Raw genomic sequence first — 24429 nt, 5'->3', positions numbered from 1 at the left:
AATCACTGACTAGGTTTCAAGAAATGTTTCGTTGACGGAAATACATTTACTGTTTCTTCCTTTTGTATCTGCCTGCCATTTTTTATCATGTTTTATTACGACATCATAAATTTGATGTGCGTTTTGTGTAGTTTTAGCCCCCCCCATCTATCACTTTGTGTGTGTGTGTGTGTGTGTGTGTGTGTGTGTGTGTGTGTGTGTGTGTGAGTGCGTGTCATCCGCAATGATTGTGATGTGTGAGTCACACTAATATTCGCTTTTTCATCCTCATACGATATTAAAAACAGAAATCTCTCACTTCTCTCTCCCTTTAAATGATTGGTTTGTTTGTTTGTTTGTTTGTTTGTTTGCCTTTTTTTTCTCCATCTCACAGCTCAATTCTCAGGAGAGGAGGTTTCACACTTTCCACACCTTTAGCTGTGGCTTGGCGTCCTTAGAGATCGACGCCGCGGATAATCGGTATAGGGGGGCCCCCTTTCTTTTTTCTTCTTCTTCTTCTCTCGTCAGTCTCTAACAATTCGCCACAGGAAAGAGACGGGCTCCGGGGAGAGCGAACAATGGCAAGAGGGAGTAGGTCGGAAGGAGACAAGCCTGGTTTAAAAGAGCCCCACATAACCTCACATCCAAAATAAAATGCCCTAAAAAATGTAACATTTCTGTTTCCTAGGGTTCACAAGGTTACAGCCAAAAAAGGGAATGGCAGAGAGAGAGAGAAAAAAATCAAAACAGCATATGGATCATAGAGATCGGAAATCTTGAAGGGATGACTGAGGGATTACAGGTGAGCTAGGTGGGTGAATGACACACGGCTTTCTTTCTCTCTTTATATACCCCATTTCTTTTTGCTGTTTATGTTTTCTGTTCAGATTTTTTTGGGGGGCAGAGGCGATATTACTAATAGTTTCTCATTTCGAGCGGGAACTGTATAGTGTGATATCTCGGACTCCCGAGGGGTGAAATGCAGGGATTGAGTTTGGCGTAAGGCCAGAGAAACTTGGACAGGGGGTTACATTGCTTGCCATGTCTGGACAACGTGCACTCTTGAACTCCGATGACTTGTGATCCACCTCACAATAATATTATGTGAACGCCCACACTGACTGGAATCCAAACTAACTCTTATTATACACGTATACACACGCAAAGTAAAAAGACAGACATACATACTAACTAACGCGCACGCATGCAGGTACACACCCAAAACGTTACATGATCTTTAACAAAAATTGTGCACAGTCAGAGTTGCAACGTGATCACGTGATAATAAGTCATGTATAACATTCTTTTTTTTCCAGAATATTACCTAGAAATATACTACTAGTAATGATGATGATAATGATACTACTACTACTACTACTACTACTACTACTACTACTACTACTACTAATAATAATAATAATAATAATAATGATAATAATAATAATAGACATTTTTACAACTATATACCACACATGGAGTACAAGAGAAATGACGAAACCTGACACACTTATCATTTCAATTCAATAGTCTATTTATTTCCATAAAAATATACATGATACAAAAAAGATACATGATACAAGAATCAAATTTTAGATAGCATAATACAGTAAGAAGTTCATTTATCTTCATTGTTCTTACAGTCCTGAAAGCTGTAAGAAGCTCAAATCTTTCTTTTCAAGAGCTTTCAAAACAGAGAAAATATTGCACAGATTAGTAAATCACTGAAAATGCATACAACGAAACAAGATGTGGAAATAAAAATAACAAAATGAAAACAAAATACATGTGTACGTATGAGTATTTGGATTTTTTAGTTTATATAATACTCATTCATCTATTTGTCTAATAATCTATTCATCCTTGTGTATCTATCTACTGATTTCATCTTATTTCATTCTTACTTCACATTATATAATAAAGCCTTTACAAAAGCATTCTAAAAAGTGATATGAAGACTTTAGTATCTGCTAGATAAGAAGAGCACCGTCAAAGCAAGATGAAAATAAAACCCCAAAACAAAAATGTCTTCTCCTGAAGCAATTATTCTGTGCATCTGGAAAATAATAAAAAAAAAAAACAACAACAACTATAAAACAAGAAACAGAAAACAAATGAAACTCGCAAATACTTTAATCGTTCCTGGATCCCATTAGTATAAACGTAGACAGCGACTAGTTTTCCGCGCAGTTGCACCTTGCGATATTGATTAACACAATTCGATATGTGTGTTGAACTTGGCAACGGCTTATCTTTCAAGGTCAGGGGTACCCCAATGCAGAGAGAAACAAAAAAATAGACTTTAAAAAAAAAGAGAGAAAATACGGCTTTGCTCTTGGTTCCATCTCTCCAGAATTGTGAAGTGTGAAATACAATACACACGGGCCTAGCCAATCATTTAGTGACATCCTGGCCAGGGAAAGGACAAAGTTTTTGAAGAGAGCGATGGAGAGAGAAAGAGAAGAAAAAATAGTTGAGCTGGCCTGGGTTGTGGAAGTGAACTCCTCAGACACCTTACACTCCGAAATCACAGAGCGACTGCACGGTTGATTGACAGGGCCTAATATTGGACTAGTCATGGTGATACCTTTACAGTCACACAGGATCTTTTGGAGACTGGGTGTGATGGGAAAGGGAGGGGGGGGGGTTACAGGGTGAGAAGAGGATGGGTGGTTTGGTTGATGGGTAGGGAAGAGGAGGAGGAGGAGGATGGGGCTAAGATGGGTAAAAGGAGCAATGTAAACTGTATGTCCATACAAAGGTCATGGATTTGGGGACAAATTTTGATTCTGGGTTTTTGACTTTTGGTTTTTGTTTTGCACTGAATAATATCATAGTAAGTGCAGATATTATTGATTTTAGTCATATATATCTATACATTGCGCATGATGAATCCTTGTAATCATTATAGTTATATTGTATAGAGTGAGAAAAAATGCATCTTTATACGAAATCGTGCAGATGTAAAGATGCTAAATCTACATGCACTTTTTTTCTAATCATTTTGAGGTTAATGATTTTGAGCTAATCATTTTGCTTGTATTGTAAAGAGTCATTACTACCGCAAAACCGGCATTGAATTCATAATTATAACAAAGCAATGATCACAGTGGATTATAATCCCAACTTGATCGTTGTTATCATTATTATCATCATTATCATCATCATCATCATTATCCTCATCCTCATCATCCTCATCATCCTTATCATCCTTAACATCATCGTCATCATCATCATCATCATCGTCATCATCATCCTCATCATCCTCATCATCCTCATCATTATTATCATCATCATCATTATCATCATTATTCTCATCATCCTCATCATCATTGTCATCATCATCATCCTCACCATCATCATCCTCTTCATCATCATTATCATCCTCCTCCTCCTCCTCATCATCATCCTCATCTTTATCATCATCATCATCTTCATCCTCATCATCCTCCTCATCATCATAATATCACCATTGTTACCAATGTTACCATTATCATCATCTTTGTCATGTAGTGGGAAGGAGCAGAGAAAGCTTTTAATCCTATTCGAAAGTCTTGCGACTGCTTTGTATCGGCTCTTCCTACAGCCCACCGCACACTATACGACTCACGACTTTACGACTGACAGACTTGGGATCTGATATAAACAAGTGTGTTTATTCTGAGGCTATTGCGATTTATTTCGGATCCAAAGTCTCTCAGTCGTAAGGTCGTGAGTCGTATTGTGTGCGGCGGGCTTTAGGTTTGTCTCGCATTTTGTCATTGTGACACAATAATGTTACTCGCACGAGAGAGGACAGGTATAATATTATGAAATAGTCTTCGTTTGGAAAACATAATCATTACAATATTAACTTTTCAACAGTCTGTTATGAGTTTCCTTAATTCCCATAGATCCTGGGCACAGGCACTGGCCAGGTACTCATGGAGTATGGCTATTTTATGATACGTTCTATTTGTTGTTGTTTTATGATACCTGCAACATATGTATCAGTTATAAAATTCTCTCACTCTATATAGATACTTGGATATATAACATGATTTAGGCATTTTGTTATTTTTTCAAGTGATCCACGTTTTACACAGCTCAGCTTTTCGGTAGGCCAATCTCTTCAATCGCTTTATTTACATTTCGTAACCATTGCAAAGGGGGTGCATGCATTATTTCTATTCTGTCTGTCTGTATTAAACCTTATGATCTGTATTGCTGACAAACTGTTTACAGGAATGTATACTTTGTATTTGTATTTCCTTTCTGTTGGATGGAAATAAAGCACAATTGGATTGAATTGAATTGAATTGAATTGAATTGAATTGAATTGAATTGAATTGAATTGAATTGGACTGAATCGAATTGAATTGAAATGAAATGAACATATATCGTTCCACCCCAAGTCAAACACATTATAATCATGTAGCGTTGCTGTCACGTGTACGTACGGATAACGTTAGCGTAATCAGGTTGGGGTATGCATCGACGGAAAAGTGTTGTAATCTCGATTTGGAGCGAAAGCGATTCATCTTTTTGACCTAATATGAGGTTAATCTGCCGCTCTCCTAAGCTCTAGGACGGGGCCCCATCCAGCAGACAGCCAGGGAGCGAGCTGCGCACTGACAGATGCCTCGATGGTTTGTTCTCGTCTGTTTCGCAGCCGTGTAAAGAAGCTAGAGGCGGCCCCCGCAAGCAATCCAGCTATTTAAAAACGCGTACAAGTTTACCGCTTCTTTCGCAGTGCTCAAACTGCGTAGCATACAGTAATGGTACGTAGATTGTAATACAGAATGAGTGATCATATACTGTCAAGAGAGGGCCTCCTACAGTACATTCTGGGCTAGACTTGTGTCTCTCCGCTCAAGTTCGGCATATCAAGGAGGACTTCGGTGGTACGGTTGTTGTCTGCAAGAACCTGCCGCGACTCCTTCATTGACTTTCCTAACTCGGTGCGCTCTGCATTCAGAACATGATCATCACCCTCTCCGCAAAAACTCCTCATTCCAAAATGGACTGCTTCGAGGCGCTGTTATAGCTAGCTGAGATATCATGAGTTTGACAACGGACGTGGATTGAGCTGCTCTCGGAATTGCTTACGGAGAAATGCCCGTTCTACAATCGTGGAGGCGTCCTAAGATCATTGAGGATAAAGCTGACCTTTTATCATTATTCGGATGATAATGCAGGAGCAACTTTTGAATAAAGTGGATTGAGTGACGATTAATCCTTCAGTACTCTGTGAACGCGATGATGATTGGACTAAGAGAAAACAACCCGGCAAACATGGAACGAGTAACATTGTGCTACGGCCATATTAGGACCTTTCGACTCCTGGCGTGTTATATATTTATACTTGCGTTCGGGATGGGCAGCGCGATGTCCCAAAATAACGTGGAACCTCATGGAGATAATGTTTGCTCAAGGGTAACAAGGTAACGTTCATCAGCATGCCTCCGTACCATGTCATATCTGTAGACAGCACGTCATTATACAATAATGTACAGTCCCATGTATTCCTACACACCGTGTGAAATTACATGGAATCTACTCTTACCCCATTTGTTTTTCTTTCGTATGTCTTCTTGACAGAATGAGAATGTGCAGATACTGCTTAATAAAGCATGATAAACGTATGTAAACAACCTTCACTAATATTGCAGCTTTTTGGTAATTGGATACAGTATCATTCTGTCATTCGAAAGCGGCAATAACCAGGACTCAGGGTGCTTGAATAGACACAAAATAGCAACAACAACAAAAACCAAACAAACAAACAAACAAACAAACTCGAGACACAGAAGTCCTGCCTGAAGAGATAATGATCGATGACTACCTAGCTTGTAAGGCAGCATGATCAAAGCTCTACTGCAACTTAAATGCAAACATGAAACAGTAAACACGATCCTTGCGCGAAGGGTAAACATCACAACATTAATGATCGCGTCCGTCCACATTGTCTTGGTGACAGAACCCACCCCCCTTCCCCTAAAAAAAGGTTGTAGTTTAGAATGATCGAGGACACCACATTATTCTCATCCCAATAAAATTATGGCGATCGATATTTATACTCTTATGGAAGGGATCAGAGGTTAATGACAATGGCCTTTACGTTGAGAAATTATGCCTTTGGCAAGAGGGACATGAATTTTCTGTTCATGTATCTCATTAATGGTATGTAATAGCAAATGAGGAAATGATGCGCTAATTCCCCGTGTCCCTGAATGTAATTCTCTTGTCCCGTGATGTCGCCGAGGCTCATGGCCCGGACTATACCTGGAGGAATTCATGCTCTTCGTTGAAGGTTGCGGAACATGCTTTCAACTGTCACTGCGCTGTTCCAAATTTAGGTCTGCTCAAATGGTTTAAAGTCATCGCCCTTTCTTTCAGTTAAAATGTAACATCATTGGCCTGATGAGAGTTTTTCTATGCTTGTATGTCTTTTTCTTTCCAATGACTGACTTGGTCACCGATGTCCTCTATCGTTGTTAAAAAGCATTGATTTTTACATGGATTAGAAAATAAAACAGGGAAGCTACTATGTTGATTATTTTTTTTTTGTATCTTTGATTGCTCTGTTCTCTTTTGTGACCTTGAGAAGTATATGTTTATACGATATTATATAACTAGGCGGACATTTAAAAAAGAAATACACTGGTAAGCTCTTCACTTTCCCGACGCCTTAAGCAAGATATGAAGAAGACTCCTCAAAAGGTCGAAAGCTTGGCATTGAAATCTTTTAGACTGAACTAACGCTACGTTCGCTGGCTCCGTCTGTTGTATTATAGACCGTGGAATAGAAACTTCAAGCAACCGTTTTATTCGTGTAAGCTGTAACAGATTTAGATTGACACTAGTAGTGGTATTGATTCGTCGTCCTTTCTTTCAGTTGAAACAATAGCATTATTAATCCTAATGAGAGTTCACCTATGTTTATTTGTCTCCCCCCCCCCCCCAGCACTGACTTAATAGGCACTTGATTATGTATTTTCTGTTTAGTAAGAAAAACATATTCATTTTTGTTTTCATGGATTACTAAATAAGACTGGGAAACAATGCCTAATGATTTTCAGTTTTTTTATTGCTTTGTTCTTTTTGTGACATCGATAACTATAAATCTGTATAAAACTGTGCGATAGAAGCAATTGCATCATTCGTATAGGCCTACCTGCTCATTTATAATGATATTGGAAAAAAAGCTTTCTAAACTTCAAAGTTTTCAACTGCTGTTATCAGCCCAGAGTCGCAAAAGTAGATAAAGTCTGTTCTATACAGATTATTTTATCAGTATTCAAAGCATGAAGTCCAAAGTCTAATACTCTTTGGTTTGTCGGATAATTGTAACATCACGTCCCCATAAACAAGCAAGAGAGAGAAAAAAGAACAACAGCAACCGAAAAGGAAAATGTCTCATTTTAGTCTGAGCACATACAGACTTTCACACACAGGCACGGATCACAACCCGACTGTACATGAAACACCGTGAAAGTCATGCTCTTAGTTCAAGGTTGCGGAACATGTTTTCAACTGACACTGATGCGCTGTTACACATTTAGATCTGCTCAAATCCATTATCAAGTCATCGCCCTTTCTTCCAGTCAAAATATAACATCATTACCCTAATGAGAGTCTTTCTATGCTTGTATGTCTTTTTTTTTCCAAGGACTAACTTGGCAACTTGACAACAACATTGGTTTCTACATCGATTGTAGAATAGGACAGGGGGACTTCGTGTTGATTTCTCATTTATGGTTGCTCTGTTCTCTTTTGTGACCTGGATAAGTATGTATAGGCCTATGTATATAATATTATATACATATCACTCCACAGATTAAAAAAAAAAAACACGAACCCGCACTAGTCAGCTCTACACTTTCCCGACGCCTTATGAAGAAGACTCGTAAAAAAGGTCGAAAACTTGGCAATGAAATCCTTTAGAGTGAACTAACGCTACGTCCGCTGCAGCTCCTATTGAACAAACAGTATACCGTGAAATAGAGAAGTCAGGCAACCCCATTATTCGTATACGCTGTAACAAATTAAGGTCTGCTCAAAATGGTATTAAGTCATCGCCCTTTCTTCCAGTTAAGCCATAAGATCATTAGACCAATGAGAGTGTATCTGTGCTCGTTTGTCCTTTTTCTCCGAGGACTCACTTGGCACTTGATGTCCTTTATATGTGTATGAAAAAAGCACATGCTTTTTACTTGGATTACACAATAAGATTGGGAGACTACCAATTGATTTTTTTGAAAAAAATTTTGATTGCTTTGTTCTCTATATTTTTCATTTGCGACCTTGATTTCTTTAACTATTAAATGACGGCCCTGCTACAAATTTAGGTCGGCTCAAACTGTACCAAGTCATCGCCCTTTCGTCCGGTTAAAATAATTATAGCATCATTAACGTAAAGAGAGTGTTCTATGTTTGCTTATTCTTTTTCTCCAAGGACTGACTTGGCACTTGGTGCACTTTATCTTTATCTGTATAACTATATTATTTAAAAGAAAACCACATGATTTTTTTTTTTTACTTTGATTACAAAACAAGACTGGAAGACTACCAACTGCTTTTTTTATTTTTTGATCGCTTTGTTCTCTTAAGTTTTCATAATGACCCTGATAATTCTAAATATTATGTGCTGCCCTGTTACAAACTTAGGCCTGCTCAAAATGGTATCAAGTCATCGCCCTCTCTTTCAGTTAAAGCATCATTAACTTAAAAAGAGTTGTTTATGCTTGTATGTCCTTTTTCACAAGGACTGACTTGGCACTTAATATCCTTTATCTTTGTTAACAAATAGAACAAAATACTGATCTTAACATGGATAACAAAGTAGGAATTGGAAGCTACCTATTAATTTTTCATATTTTTGAGTGCTTTTTTTTTCTTTTGTGGCCTTAAAGGCATTATTAACCATTTGCAGATGAAACAAAAACACAGCTTTAGTGCTTCAAATTAGTTCTAAAATGTGAGTTAGGAGTAGAAACAACCTATGTAAAAAATTGAATCAGTATGATTAATGTTAAGTATTGTTAAATATACAAAATTTGAACAATGGATATAATAAAAATGTTTCTAAACTAAACCGTCTAAATGTATGGTTTATTGAGAAAAATAGCAATATCTCCTTATATTCTAAGCTTTATTGCTAAATTTTTACGTGGTAGGATGTTTTGTGATACAACTGGCCTACACATATGCATCAAATGTGATATCTTGAACATTTTCTACATCACTGCTCCCAATGGCAAACAGTACCTTTAATAACTATACAGTCAAACCTGCCTTAGCGGTCACATGTCTATAGCGGCCACCTGCCGTATGCAGCCACTGAAGGATTGACTGGGCACTTGAGGCCCGTTATCTTTATCTTAAAAAAAAACACACACATACACACACACACATATTGATTTTTACATGGATTTTGCATAGATTGGGGAACTTAATGTTGATTTTTACAAAATGTATTGATTGCTTTGTTCTCTTTTGAGACCTTATCAACTATAACTATAAAGAGACACCGTAGGATGGGAACGTCATTGGAATGCGTTATTCGTATACATCATGAATGATAATGATAATATATATATATATATATATATATATATATATATATATATATATATATAAAACTTTCTAAACTTCATAAGTCATAAGCTGTTATCACCAGTCAAGAGTAGTAGAAATGTCTGTTTTATATAAAGATTATTATAAGTACCAGTGGTAATCATAAAGTGTGAAATCTAGTGTTGCTCCTAAATTTGTAGGATAATATTGTAACATCACTTCCTCCTACCACACCAGCAATAGAGAGATAGAAATAAGAAACTCGAAAAGAGAGAGAAAAAAAAATCGTCATTTTGGCCCGAGTACAAAGCACATATTTTCACACACTGGCACATACTTTATCATGATTATAATTCTTCAAGGTACTCGTTAACAATGAATTACGTGTTTGTGCATGATTAGTTGTCAAAACTATATCATTGCATATACAGTACATAGCTCAGTACATAACACCAAGGAGCATCGCGAAGGCTAGGGCTCAAGTCCGGCCCTGACAGCATGCACCACTAGTAAGGGCAAGGCTTATTGGTTATATACTTGTATATACTATTACATTTATGATATGATATTATATGATATTATATTATATTATATTATATTATATTATATTATATTATATTATATTATATTATATTATATTACATTATATCATATTACTTGTAGTATAACGGCATAAACATTTCTTATTGTATGATCAGGTGAAATGAAAAGGTTTGAACGTATATGAAAAAAAATGTTTGTGATATATATATATATATATGTATATATATATATATATATATATATATGAGGATTGACGTTTTTGGAAGCATATGCTCCTTGTAAAACGTCGCGGCACGATGTGTGTTTGCGACTAACTAATTATGACATTTATTAACATACCTCAAGTGATAGTATAGAGCAACGCCCCTTGGCCTTAAAACTTCCCTCCTTCCCCCTCCCCCCCCCCCCCATCTCTCCATCTCTCTCCTCAAAAGAGGAAGAAATCCATTGCTCTCTCCAAGATACCACAAACACCAATGCACAAGAGTGGATGCCGGCTAATTGACACAATTTACCAAATTACCTTCTGTTACCAAGAGGGGTTTTCGTCCACGCACGTTGTAATACTGAGCGAGCAGCCATGTCCGGCAATGTTTTGCGACGCGTTAATAAGTTTAGGGGGTTCGTCCGCCTTGGAGTGATAACATGGTTATCGGTGTGGTGCGCGACGCTTTTATTGTGATCCTTTTCTTCAACGTCCACCAACTATGACTGACATAACCTGTATGGCCGCAGCAAACCGATGTACTTGTTGCTAACGGAACATAATTTGCCAGTGGTAGGCGGTGAGGAAACATCTTATGAGAAGATGTTGTCTCGCATATAAGTTGAAACGTGTGTGTAGTCCATGTCGTTGAAACACTAGGGTCATAACGGATGAGAAAATTCCAAAATTTCCTGAGAGATTATTTCTGTTGTTTGTGACGAACATTTTAGCCCATCATTCACATTATATAGAAAACCAAGGCCCAACGTATGGCAGGTGGAGGGGGGGGGGGGGGGTGCGTGAGATGAGAATCGCTTTATGAAGCAGGCATTCAAAACGTGCACTGCTCTATATCATTGCTCATTGTAATTTGTTAAGAATCAGAATTCTTCACTTATATCAGATAATTTATCAGATAATAATTATACCAGAAGTGCTGTAATGCGGCAAATTCTTCAATTCCACTTAGGGGTGAAATGATTAATCAGCAAGAAACAGGGGTAGTCACGTAGGTAACTTTTGATACGAATTCGAGTTATCACGCACGCAAGCCACGACACAAGGTAAAAAACAGGGCGAAAACATTTTCAGGAAGATTAGAAACTACAGAATATTAAAGCGTTTTCACGAAAATATAAAATTAAAGGGAAAAAAAGAGCAGTCGAGGGAAAGGAAAGATGTAGAGAAGCAAGACAACACACACAAACATACTCACATACAGAGATAATTGAATGCATATGCAGCGAAACTTTGGGGAGCCCGTTATATTCATTTCATTTTCTTTTTGATATTCCCCCCCCCCCATTTTTTGCCAACAATAACGAGCGATTTATGATGCACAGCGAATATAAGCGGAGGATACGCGGCGGACTTGCATCATCGTTGAGGCTTATTAGTGTGTTCTATTTTTGATAGGGGAGGAAGCGATTGATGACAGAAGTTACGTTTCTAGCAGACGCCGCGTGAAAACCGTCTCTTTGTTAATATTTCCTCCCGCGATGATAACAGTTTTTGTTACTTTAAAAGAAAACACACTCATACTCGGGCACGCATTAAGAAATCCGTCACCTTCTCTGTTAAATTGTCGCCTGGAGCTCATTAATCGGTTCTCTGAAGTCATAATATTGTACTGATCACTCAAATTATGGAGTATTAATGCGGAATAAAGTGCGTAATTCCTCGAGGAATGCTGTAACGATATTTTGAGTTACCATTCCTTGACAAAGATGGAGAACATTATTTCTTCACACATAAATTTTGCATAATGGTTTTTGATCATTTGATCCATAGGTACTTCTCGCTATTTCTAAACATACAGAATAGTAATCAATATGAACAAAGTTATGCAAAAAACATTTTCAATATTCAGACTTTTATTTTCATTAAACATTCAAAGCTGTTGAATTGATGGATTGAAATATGTAACAAGAGAGAAGGGAAGATAGATAGATAGATAGATAGATAGATAGATAGATAGATAGAAAGATAGGTAGATGGATAGATGGATGGATGTATAGATAGATAGATAGATAGATAGATAGATAGATAGGGAATACTCTTTGTGACATAGGATTAAAACAGTTATTGTAACATTTTTGTACGCTATGCACACACCGCATACAGCTTATCATCTAATCCTCCGCGCTCGTGTTGGAGTGCACCATTTTGGGCGTTTTCCACCGAATAGTCGCATGTGGTTCATCAATGCTGCACCAACCTTGGAACCTAAACTGACGGGTTCATCATGCATGATCCTACGCAAATCCGTGTAACATTAATTCCAAGGAATCAAATGGGTTAGTGGTATTAATTAAGGTAAAGGAGAAAATACAAGCACGTAGTCGCCGGCAATACTTTCTGTAGGAAGTTAATTGAGTTCCATGTCCACACCTTGCGGTAATTCAACTCTGCCACTCCCCCCCCCCCCCCCCACTCACAATAATCATTATGACGTCGGTCGAGAATGATAAGGGCGTTAAGTTACTGTACTTCAACGACGAATAGAACAATTAACGACCTTGTACAGTATGTCACTTGGGCGATGGATAAATCCTCTTTTGGGAGGGAGCCAGAAATATCCTGGCACTTAAACTATGTTAAAAAGGGCGATGGCACTTCTTTGACATACGAACGAGGGAAAAGGAGTTGATAAAGTGGAATAAAACACAGGGTATATACAGTATCTCCCCCCCCCCCCCCAAAAAAAAAAAGAAGTACAATAGGATTCCCGCATTGATTACTTTCAAAATCATTTAACAATCTGAATGCAATTTCAGGGAATGAAACTATAACTTCTTACGTCCATTTTGCAGGCAACTCCATTCAATCTAGTTAAGTGGTCACAGAGAAAAATGTGGAAAGCATGTCATGGGCTCTCTTCTTCCAAGTTCAGCACTTTGGTGCTCTTGGAACTGTGAACACAATTTACAAAACTTGGAGGGGGACGGATTCTTGACATGCTCTATAAAGTTCCTCATTTTCTCTTTGACCTCTGAAATTAATCGGATGATGTTTTCTGTAAGATGTAGGTAATAACCTATAGTTTCATACCTTGCAATAGCATTTATATTGATTTTTTTTTTTTAGTTATTGTTGTGGAAAATCCGATTGTATTTTTTTTTTTGGGGGGGGGGGCATACTGGAGTGTTGCAAATGTCATTTGTAATGACAGAGAGAGACAACAATGGGTTTTCCCGTGAAATTGGGACATACAAGCCTTGTCATGTTCAACTTCCTGTTGGAAAGATAAGTCGCCAAAAAAAAAAAAAAGGTCCCATGGTTACTTATGCCCTGGGGGGGGGGGGGGGGGGGGGGGGAGCAGGAGGATTCAAGGATAACTTTGAAATCGCGATGAAGGACATTGGTCATGGAACCTTTACCTCTGAACATGAAAGATATGGTGGTTGCATGTATCTTAACTAACTTCGTTCGCTGGACGTGAAGAAGACGGTATACCAAAGTTAAAATCCATCTACATTGACCAATCCAATTTCCTTGGGTTTATTGTATAGTCTCTCTTCCCATCTACGGAAGATGTGGGAGTGGAAAGCACATCCAACCTCACGAGAGTTGCACTGCACTGCCTATATTACAAAGAGCGCCACAGATCTATCTCATAGCGAAGTTCAAACAAGCGTGCGCACACGTGTTCTGGGTCTATTTCTCTCTCCACAACGGAAGAGATGATATATTTTAGATGATATACCCATCACAAGTAGGTGTGTTGACACCGCACCTCTCGATGTAATCACTCCGTCACGGCGAATTCATACGGGACGATGTACCCTTTAGCTGTCCATGTAGTGAAATAAAAACAAGACGACGCAAAAAAGACCATTTTGATTGTTCTTTGTTAAAAAATTCAACGAGCGACACTATGACTAAGTGTTCAAAACTTTTCCTCACACTTCATCTGACGCTAATGTTTCCTATCGTGTCAATGACATTAAGGTCGAGGGATTGATGTGGTTACCACAGGAACCAAAAACGGCAGTAAACCACAAAGATAGAAGGAAAAAAGAATATTTGTTTCTGGACAGGGGGGTTATTCTTGACTTTGATTTGCGATCTATTGCGAGCCACTCTTTAGGGAACAGTAAGGGGGAAAGCACGCACTCAGGACATTCGACCAAATACTTTCCCTTTCCTTTCGCTTGCGTTTATCTAAGTCCAAAATCAAGTTTGATGGCACGTCTTGTCAACAAAGTCAGAAATAAACTGATCTCAATACGATCTAGTCTCGTTCACTCTGAGTTTTAGTTTTCTCTCTCCTTTCTCTCTGTCCCTCTCTTCTTCTTCTTTTTTTTCTTTGTTTCTCTCTGTATCTCACGAGAACATTTCCTTCCCTCTTACAACAACAACAACAACAACAACATCGAGAGAGCAGTTAGAACAAGAAAAACGTAGGATATGTTTTTTTATGTCGTGGTGAAAAAAAAAATCTGCATATCGGTTCATCGAGAATCTCTTTCACGCCATTACTTTTTTTAATTAGATTTATGTACTTTTTATTGTTTTTCTTCAACAGAGCATGACACCATCAATATAAGAGTATTATAAATAATCTTGAGTACGCAATCTTTAGCTATATGATAACAATTAGAGGTAGTGAATGCGTGCATACATAGTTTCAAACCCTGTCAAGTTATCCATGTTTTCAGATACCAAGAATTAGGGGTACGCTGAAAAGCAATGCTTGTACACTGTGGACGGATCTGAAACAGTCCACCCAAAAACTTGATACTCTCTTAATAACAAAATGAAAAATTCAAGTAATTCAAAACAGCCCAAACAGGACAGGAGAGAATATAAAAACGAAAACACAAATACAAAAGCACTGCAATATGGCATGACTGCATCAACTATCAAAAGTGACAGTGACAGACAATGACTAAATGTTACAGCCTCAAACTAAAAAAGGTGGAGTTATCGTGATTGTGGCCATCTATGATCCTACTAGCCTAGTCATCCAGGTATGCCCCACTTTTCTGTTCTTTTTCTTCTCCTCTTTCTGTTCATTGATGACATCGTTTTGTTGTTGTTGTTGTTGTTGTTGTTGTTGGACCGATAGGTCTGATGGACTGAGCTATGTACTTACTAGCCGTTTGTAATAAATCTCATCTTTTTTAAGTGCAAAAATGTCGTATCTCCTGCAAATTCTGTTGGGGGTATGGGAGGCCACTGGTCTGTCAAACGGACACAACTTAGGGGGATATCCGGGAAATTTGTGGATTCTCATGCCCGAGCCTGTTAAGCAATGGGGATATCCTATCTAGACTTCAAAATGGCATGGATTATTCTAGGAACAATTTGTGTGGGCGTGTCTGGTGAGTTGAACAAAGAGGGAGGAAGGGAGCAACAACAAGCAAACAGACAACAAGAACAAAAGCGTCTATAGCAATGAAAGTATTTGTCACATGGTACAGTAAAATGAGATCTGCCTTTTATTGTCACAGACACGTACAATCATGTTATGTTACAATATGTCTAGCTGTGTAAGATATACTTTTAGCGTTCAAGACAAATAGGCACGGTAAAATTTTAATTGGGGGCATTGGAAATTCCAAATAACATATCGCCAGTTTCTTTATAATCATCATTATTCTCTTTATTGTGCCCTTTCACCTTTTTTCATGTTAGGTAATGTTCTATCATGTTGGGTAATGCCCTACCCAATCATACTTCACTCAAATCCAAACTAAACTAAACTCAGCTCAATTCACATTTATAGAGAATTACCACATACATGTATTCTCTTATAACATCTAAAGTAATAGCACAACTTCTTGTACAAAAAACCCACAATATTCATACATGATATACACAGTAATTATAATGATAACTGGTGGACAGAACAAATATTAAGGATACATTTAGAATACTGCTTATACATCATATCTGAATATTGAATTACTATAGCTAGTATACGACCAACGAATATAAGTGGAATTAGCAAGTCCCTTCTATCATAATATAATAATCAATGTAAATATGGATATGTATGTATGTATTATATATATATATATATATATATATATATATATATATATATATATATATATACATTGTAGTTGTTCCGCGTATTGGCAGTACTAGAAATAGCAATAATAAAGTCACAACAGAGGATTAATAGCCAATCTTGATTTAATGAATAATCCATTAAATCAAGATTATTCATTAAATCGAGATTGGCTATTAATGCATTCCCTGCATTCCTCTGTTGTGACTTTATTATTGATATATATATATATATATATATATATATATATATATATATATATATATACATACATATACAATACCTTGAACTGTGCCTCATTGAAGTCTCTCGCTCGCTAATTCCAGGGGACGTCTGTCAGTGGGGCTTTGGGGTTATTCAAACATATTTCAGTCTGGCGGGAATAGATGTCCTAGATGATGTCAACACTAGATAATATGACTCATTGCGAAAGGACAGAAAGAGCGAGAGACCTATATGCCGGGAGATAGTTAGCCCGAGTGAATCATACACGCGCGCGCTCATTCCGGTATACGTACTCACAAATATGTTTAAAAATGTTACATAATGGGAGCCAGGGGGTGTGAGACGTAATACATTCAGACATGTATCCCCGACACATTGATTTAAAAACACCCTTTAAATGAGTAAAACCTGCTAACGTTAGATAAAATGAACATTGCTTTCTGCGTCGAGAACTCTCATAGTTTTCGTTGTCAGATTTTTTGTTTGCTTTTCATGTTTATTACAATAACAACAGCAAAACCTTTACGATGTCTTCCTTTCTCTATGTCTTCTCTGCATGTAAATGTACTTGTCTCACATTTATTGTCTTTCCAGCTCTCCATTTTTTATATTTATTTTGTGTCAATTAAGTGACTGCAATGTCGAACAGAAATCAGCGAACGTCTCTACTTTTTGGCGCGTATTTCTTTTACCCCTCATTGATCAAACTCTAACTAAAATCTCTACCCTCTGTCTCTTTTATATCGTATACTTGGTCATGATACCCTGTGAGCAGGACTTTCAGTCGAAAATGTAGAACATGTGTCAATATAAATCTGCATTGACTGTTCAAAAATTCAGTTACGAGAAAGTCCACCAGGCCTTCCCCGTTTGTGTTTTGATACCTCTTGCCTGCCAGAATTTGTGCTCAAGATATCTGCGTTGATAGATTAAAAAGAACGCAGCAGAGGGGAATGAATGGTGATGTAACTCCCTTCTCCTTATCGGAGAATGGTCTTTTTGCTTGGCCCCTCACACCCCTTTCCAACCCGACAGAGGGCTGATCCGACTCGACGCCACGTTCTCACTTCATCATGCACTACCACGATTGATACGTCACTCCGAATCAGTGGCACACCACTATACTAGCCTGACCATTAACATGTATTACCATTTATACACCAGGTATAGCAATTACATTCACAAGTATTTTTTGGAAACTACAGAGTCATACTCGAAAACTTGTAGAAAATGGAATGGCATTGTAATGTTTGCAACGATAATCATACGTAAGCTCGACCCTAGTACACGGTTACAGAAACTCTGTAAACTTGTCCGAGATATATAAACATAAACAAATACAATGGAAACGAAGATTTTTTTTTTTCATGATATTGTATTGATTGGCCATTCACTTCAAGACATGATTAAATGCAGCAGCAGAGAAAAAAAAAAAACAACTACAACAACCACAGCGCCAGAGTCACGCTTACTATGACTCTCCGTATACATTGAAACATGTTAAAAACTTAATCCGTCGGCTGTGTCATTACGTCACTGAATGGGGAAAACTGATGAGACTCATTATACCGAAAACGTGAGGAATCACACAGAAATATGACACGTCATTGACAATGCACAGCAATGTTGGGATCATGATCACGATTATCACGAGGTGAACTTTGCTGTCTATGTGTGTGTTTATATATATTTTTTTAAGCTGTGGTTCGGGGAGGGGGTTGTTCGTGTTTGTTTTTGTTGTTTTTTTTTCACGCCAGAACTCTGATTTGCGTGAAGCATTAAGGCAACCTGACCTCTGAATCATAGAAAGAAACACCAACTTTAGTCACTATCTTGAACATACATAACCATTCTTCACTCGATTGGTCTTTTATCGCCTAAGGAGGTAGCACGCACATGACACAATCATCACTCGTCTTGTCTACTGTCAAAAGATTTTTCTGTCATGTATCGTTTCGTTTTTGATTAGCGTGTTTATTTGTCTGCTTGTTTGTTTGTTTGTTTGTTTGTAATGATTTATCCGTGACAAAGACAATTGACAATAACCAAATCCACGTGTCTCTTCTGAGTTCATCCTTTCCCCCGGAACAGGCAGTTCCGCTCATAATCATCACAAGGGCCTATTCATCAGAGCCAAAGCAGCCAAGAAGAAACCGCTTTCGTTTTCTATTTTCAGTGTCTGACTGGTCTTCAGATATTGTTGTCCTTATTACCCAAAGAAGCAGTTTTGCGGTTTCTGGTATTGTCATACGCAGACGCTTTTCACACCTGTTGCTGCGTGATTACCAGAGAGAATGGTGAGCAATCAAAAACACGTATAAGGACAATAATATGTCCCTCTGCAGAAATATCTGAATGACTGAACGGTCAGCTAGTCGGCTATGTTCCTTTCCCAATGACATGAATGACATATAAATTGCATCCGCAAGCTGCTCGATCAGATACAAATCATCGAAATGGTGATCAGTCGAGACATTTCGGACAGTTCCTGTCAACACGCCGAGGCAATCGTTACGGAAGCTTTAGATGTCAGCGATTATTTCATTCGGAGATGTTGCCGAATTAAGAATGCTGCTGTCTGTGTCCACGTGCTTGCCGATTAACGTTTATCATCGGTTCACACTCTGACTCACAAACATTGCGAGAATTGCCGTTCGAGATAAGAGGGATGAATTAAAGCCTCGATGCATGCTTCAGTGTTTAGATTAGGGGCAAATCACCATCAAGACTAAAGTATAGCACGATAACACGCACACACACCGACATACAAGTCTCGATATTTGACGATTAAAATCCTATAATCATCAGTGTAATCTGGTACTTCATGATATTCAGATCGTCACGGAATTTAGCGGGGCTATGCACCTGACAGAAAACTGTATATTAGTATGACGGACGCGCGCGAACTCGTTACGTTACCAAACTTGGTTGCACAAGACAATACGATACAAAACAAATAAACAAACAAAAGAAAGGGAGAAAAAATATCAGGAAAGTATATATGCTTCCAAACCAAGGGCAAAAAAGTGCAGTCGTAATCCAGGTCACAAACTGAAGCTGGAGAAAGTCGGCTTGAAGGACAAGGCCGGGAGGGTTTTCATTTTTTCCTTTTTGGTGGTTGTTATTATTTCTGTTTTATTCCATAAGATGACAATCATTTTGTGCCAAGACTCGCAAAGATGCGTGAGTTGGCAATACGAGAGGGAAAGGATCATTCTCAGTATTAAATTGTTAGTCCTTAAATCTAATCAATTACAAGGTGCCCGCTTCCTTTTGGGTGAAACAGTTTCATACGTCGATGGAGCAAGCAAATCATTTATATCTCGTAATGCTTCAGATCACGCGACCTAGAGTAGGTAGTTGTTTTGTTTTGTTTTGTTTTGGATTGTTTTGTTGTCGTTGTTGTTGTTGTTTTCGGGGGTGCCTCAGGCGTCTGTTAATTTCAACCAGAGGGGCTGACCTGGTAGATGTGTCACTTTATTAAGGTTTAATATATTTTCAGTGTTTTTTTTTATTCATGCATGCTTATCCCTCCTGTTGACGAAGATGAGTGACGAAAGGAAACAACAGGGCAATCAATCGCTTGCCTTGTTATAACTGTCGTTCTCAAATTTAAGTCGAATAAAATCCAAATCCATTAAAAGGGATTACATCACTCAGTAATTCCGGAGAACTGAGTGGTTTGCAGCATAATACGTTCAGACATTGAGATGGCGTTTATTTTTTCGACTGCATAATCGGTTGTTAATACATGCACTCATGTCATCGAATTTCAAAAAACAAACTAACAACAAGTTAAATAGAGCTTCTATGTTAAAATTACAAAGGTCATTATACGACTCTGATACTTTTAATTTTGTTACATGTGACTTTTGCTACAATTCATTGCGTGAAATTTAAAGTATAACGCGATAATTAATGTCCATTACATCTGATAGGTGAAGTATTTCTTGCATACACACTTGACAATATATTCAATAGTGATCGATTGTGCACGCATGACTGCATGCGAGTTGATGATTGTATCGACGTTGCTATGACGGAGGAGAAAAATGAGCATGTTTTTAATCATATTTCTGTTTGGGGAATTATATAATTATGTAGCCTGGGCAAGGTAACGTCTGGACCCAGACACCTGTAGAAAGAACAATTTTCATGTCACTTCGCTTTTGTCAGTACAGATTAGAAATGTAAGATTGAGTATATAGGACTGGTAAACCGTGACTAGAGTGGAAAGGGGTGGAGATAACGTCATTGCTACTACAAGGTCTATGGATTTGTTCCTGGCCTTGTTGGTTGAAACTTCGACCCTTTAACCCTATATAACTGCAAATATATTGCCTTGAAAATCATCACGGATTGGTTATCTCAACGTTGGACTTTACAATAGAAAGACAAAGAATTCCATACCCCTATTTGTGCAGGTTAACTGGAGAAATTTTGAGTCGCACACATCATCACCTCCTCTTGCATGCATATTGTTATTCTGGCGAATATCCGTGAGCTGTCAACTTAAAGGAAATTCCAACACCCCAAAACCTTATTTTACACACGATTCTTAACAATGGTCGTTATACTCTTCCACTTATTACTCTTACTATATAGTACAGGTTTTCATCACTTTTTATTCCTCTTCTAGCTAGTCTTCCACCTGATTTACAGTCAAATTAAAAACGAAACACCACAGCACATGAACCTGCGTCGGTGCAGAAGAGCCTTTACATTTAATTCAATTTCTGTACAGAACATAAGATAATACAAGCCATTTGCAAAATTGATCTTAAATACACAATAAATAAATGTACGATGAAAATTAACAGCGACATGCCGCAACTGTGGGAAGATATTGCCTCTTTACTACCAGATCCCAACCGTTCAATTGTTTATTTGTATGCATAACCTAAAGAAATGTATAGACCTGCATGTGTCTTTGATACTTCATGACCGAATCCACAAAGCAAAGAGAGAAAGAAACAAACAAAATGCTATAGATCAGCGACTCATAGCAAAGAGATGTGTGGCCGGTATGATTATAATGTCTTGAGATAACCATGAAATAATGATTAAAATGCAAAATTGAATATTGCCTTATGATGTAATAATGGTCTGGCATTGAGGCTGCAAGCACCAATATCGAATTTGTGGCCATGCAGACTACCTGTAGATATATCTTATCTAAATAAGAAAAAAACTAAAAATGATGGCGGGAAATAGGAATTTGAGAGGCCTGCGATGAGTCACCCGCTTGTCTCCTGCCTAAATCCTGTATTTATCCGTTTCGTGTATCCTTGAGGGTATCTCCTACATGTTTTATTTGACTAAAGTGCAACTTAGCTAAGGACGCGCTGAATACAACATCGCAGGAATCGGGTGCATCTCTTTTAGAAGGGGTTCACCTGGGGGTCCACATTCTCATTTTGTTTGTTTGTTTTTCTTCTTTTTAATAGTACACCAAAGAGCAACATGAGTTTGACTCAGGCAGAAATGGAAGTGAAAAAAAAAATCAAAGGAAGCTTTGATTTTTTTTCTTTCTTTTTTTCAGAACATGGTTATAACAAGGCACATTCACTGCAAGTGGCGGTCCACTGGTATCGTAATTTTCACGTAGATTGTTATAGATTTGAAAGGTCATTATTTGCCTTACAAGAACGTATTTCACGTTCAGATATTGGCCAAAAGATTTGACGATTTCTGATTATAAACATGATAGAGAAAAAAATCAAAATGAATTGAATTAAAGACAAACAAACAGACGCGATATTCGAGTGTCCTAGCATACATCCTTACTTGGCGGCCATGCCTCATCATCGCTCTTATTGAAAGATGCTTGTCTTGCTTTAGTCAAGTTTGACGCATTCTTCTGGAGTTACTTCATATCCTACTAAGATAAGAGCGGGGGGGGGGGGGGGGGGGAGAGGAAGGGGGTGGAGAAGGGAGATAAACACCACGAAACAAGAGAACGTATTATGCAGCAATAAGCAATTTAAACCGAACCTAACTTCCTCCTCCCCTCCCCTCCCCATAGCTAGCAAACAAACAAACAAACAAACAAACAAACAAACAAACAAACAAACAAACAAACAAACAAACATCCAAAAACCGTTACAGGACATTGTAATGTAACAAAAATTAGCGATTTTCGTAATGTGTTCCGTCACAGTATCTTGCGCTGAGTGAAGATTCTCGCAGGTCATACAAATGCGATTAGTGAGCACAGCTGTTTTTAACTTGCTTTTTGAGCCAGCCGCATTTTGACCTGTTTCAATCATGAGCACGGTATTAGCGTCACGCTCCCAAATTAATCCCGCAAAAGAACAATTGCTCAATATCGTCCATGTATCACAGTCCAGTGTGGCTCCTGTGGCTTTAGGCCCGGCTCATTCTGTGGGCTATACCCTTCTCTACTTCCACCCCACCCGTCCCTTGCTTATACCTCCCCCTCCCCCTCTCCGGTAGGATGGAGTTGGGGTGCAGGACAGAGAGAGGGGCCGTTACAGTCGAGGATGTGTGTAATTACGCACTGACAGAGATACGTAGCAAGCGTAGCTCCAGTTCTCTTATCGTTCTGTCTGCGCCACACGGGTAATGCTTATGGTTGGTAGTCAGGGGGTGCGCTTGCTGAGAGAACAGAAGAGCACACGGGATTACGGCGTCTGCAAGAGACGACAAGAAAAAAAAGGATGTTCTTTCCTATCAAAATAGTTCCTTTTCCATATATCCTTATTGCCATAATCGGGATCATGACTCTCTTTTAAGGCATCTACATCATTAAACTGCGCACTATCTACCCAATCGCATCTTACGGGTGATTAATTCGTTCATTTGTGCGATGATGACAAACTGAAACAGCACGGGGGCACCTGTTTTTCAGGGGTTGGTTTCTGGGCACATTACGTGTCTTGTTCGTGGCATGTTATATCACTCGTTTGGAGGGATTACCCCCGCTCTTGTCACCGCGTTTATTTTAGATAAACCGCGATGTCTATTCCGAGGGTGTAATTGGTTACAGTCAAGTTTAACAGGCGTGATCAAAGTTAGCGAAAGAAAAAAAAAGTATCCGAACTCAACTTCTAATCAGCGAGCAGCATTTATCTCTCTATTAAAATATAACTGCCCCGGAGTTAACCCTCAGGGCAAGCCGCCATGTCTTCCGATCCATACACTTGTGTGGGCACGCTCGATTTTAGCGCCAAAGTCTACACCCAACACTGGCACTTTTCTGTGTTTTAATCCACACGGGATCTTGACATTTACTATTAGTATCTTAAAGCCTAGGTACTGAATGTAATATAAAAAAACAATGAAAATTATGTTTACTGCCTCTCCTAAAATTTCATTTCATTCGTAACTACATGTAAAAGCTGAGATCTGCACATTCGAATAGGTGGATTGAATTTCTTCAGATGAGCCATCGATATTTAATCTGTTACATTATTTATATCAATCAAGATAACTTTTCATCTAGATTAACGAAAGAGTAAGCCAGCATGGTATTTTACTTCACTTCCATATGAGCGATATCTATATTTCTGTATTTTACTGACCTAAAATTTTTGTTCACTTCGCACAAGCGGCCGTGTGAATCGCATGCTTTTGGCATGTATGAATGTTTTATGTATGGGTAACAGTACAAGAAAGTAGAATTTTTGGCGCGGGTATTATCGATTTCAAAGTAATGCACAACAAGTAAAAAAGCCAAAGTAATACCGTTGCGGCCTTCAATGTCACAACCGAGTATGTGTGGTATCGTTTAATACAATTCCTTTAAACAATTAGGCTAAGGTTGCAATGCAGACTAGATAATATTCATTAATCCATTTTTATTTTCATCTCCAAACAGAAAAGATGTATACAATATATAGTACAAATATCTAAATAATAGTATATTAATATCATTCAACCA

The 24429-nt window shown here is 38.2% G+C and overlaps 1 protein-coding gene across 1 annotated transcript in view; it reads left to right on the top strand.

The window, feature by feature from the left end:
• Positions 1-5214: 5214 nt before the first annotated feature.
• Positions 5215-24429, top strand: part of LOC139720880 (uncharacterized) — a 38564-nt gene continuing 19349 nt past the window's right edge. Inside the window, exon 1 of the mRNA XM_071632211.1 lies at positions 5215-5399. Within this exon, the coding sequence (XP_071488312.1) occupies positions 5215-5399 (185 nt within the window). The remainder of the gene's footprint in view (positions 5400-24429) is intronic.

The sequence above is a fragment of the Diadema antillarum genome, unplaced genomic scaffold (genome assembly GCF_040938485.1).
Source record: "Diadema antillarum isolate AM-2024a unplaced genomic scaffold, OU_Dant_1.0 scf00000134, whole genome shotgun sequence".
In the NCBI taxonomy this organism is placed as follows: Eukaryota; Metazoa; Echinodermata; class Echinoidea; order Diadematoida; family Diadematidae; genus Diadema; species Diadema antillarum.
This window is presented reverse-complemented; position numbering and strand designations above follow the sequence as displayed.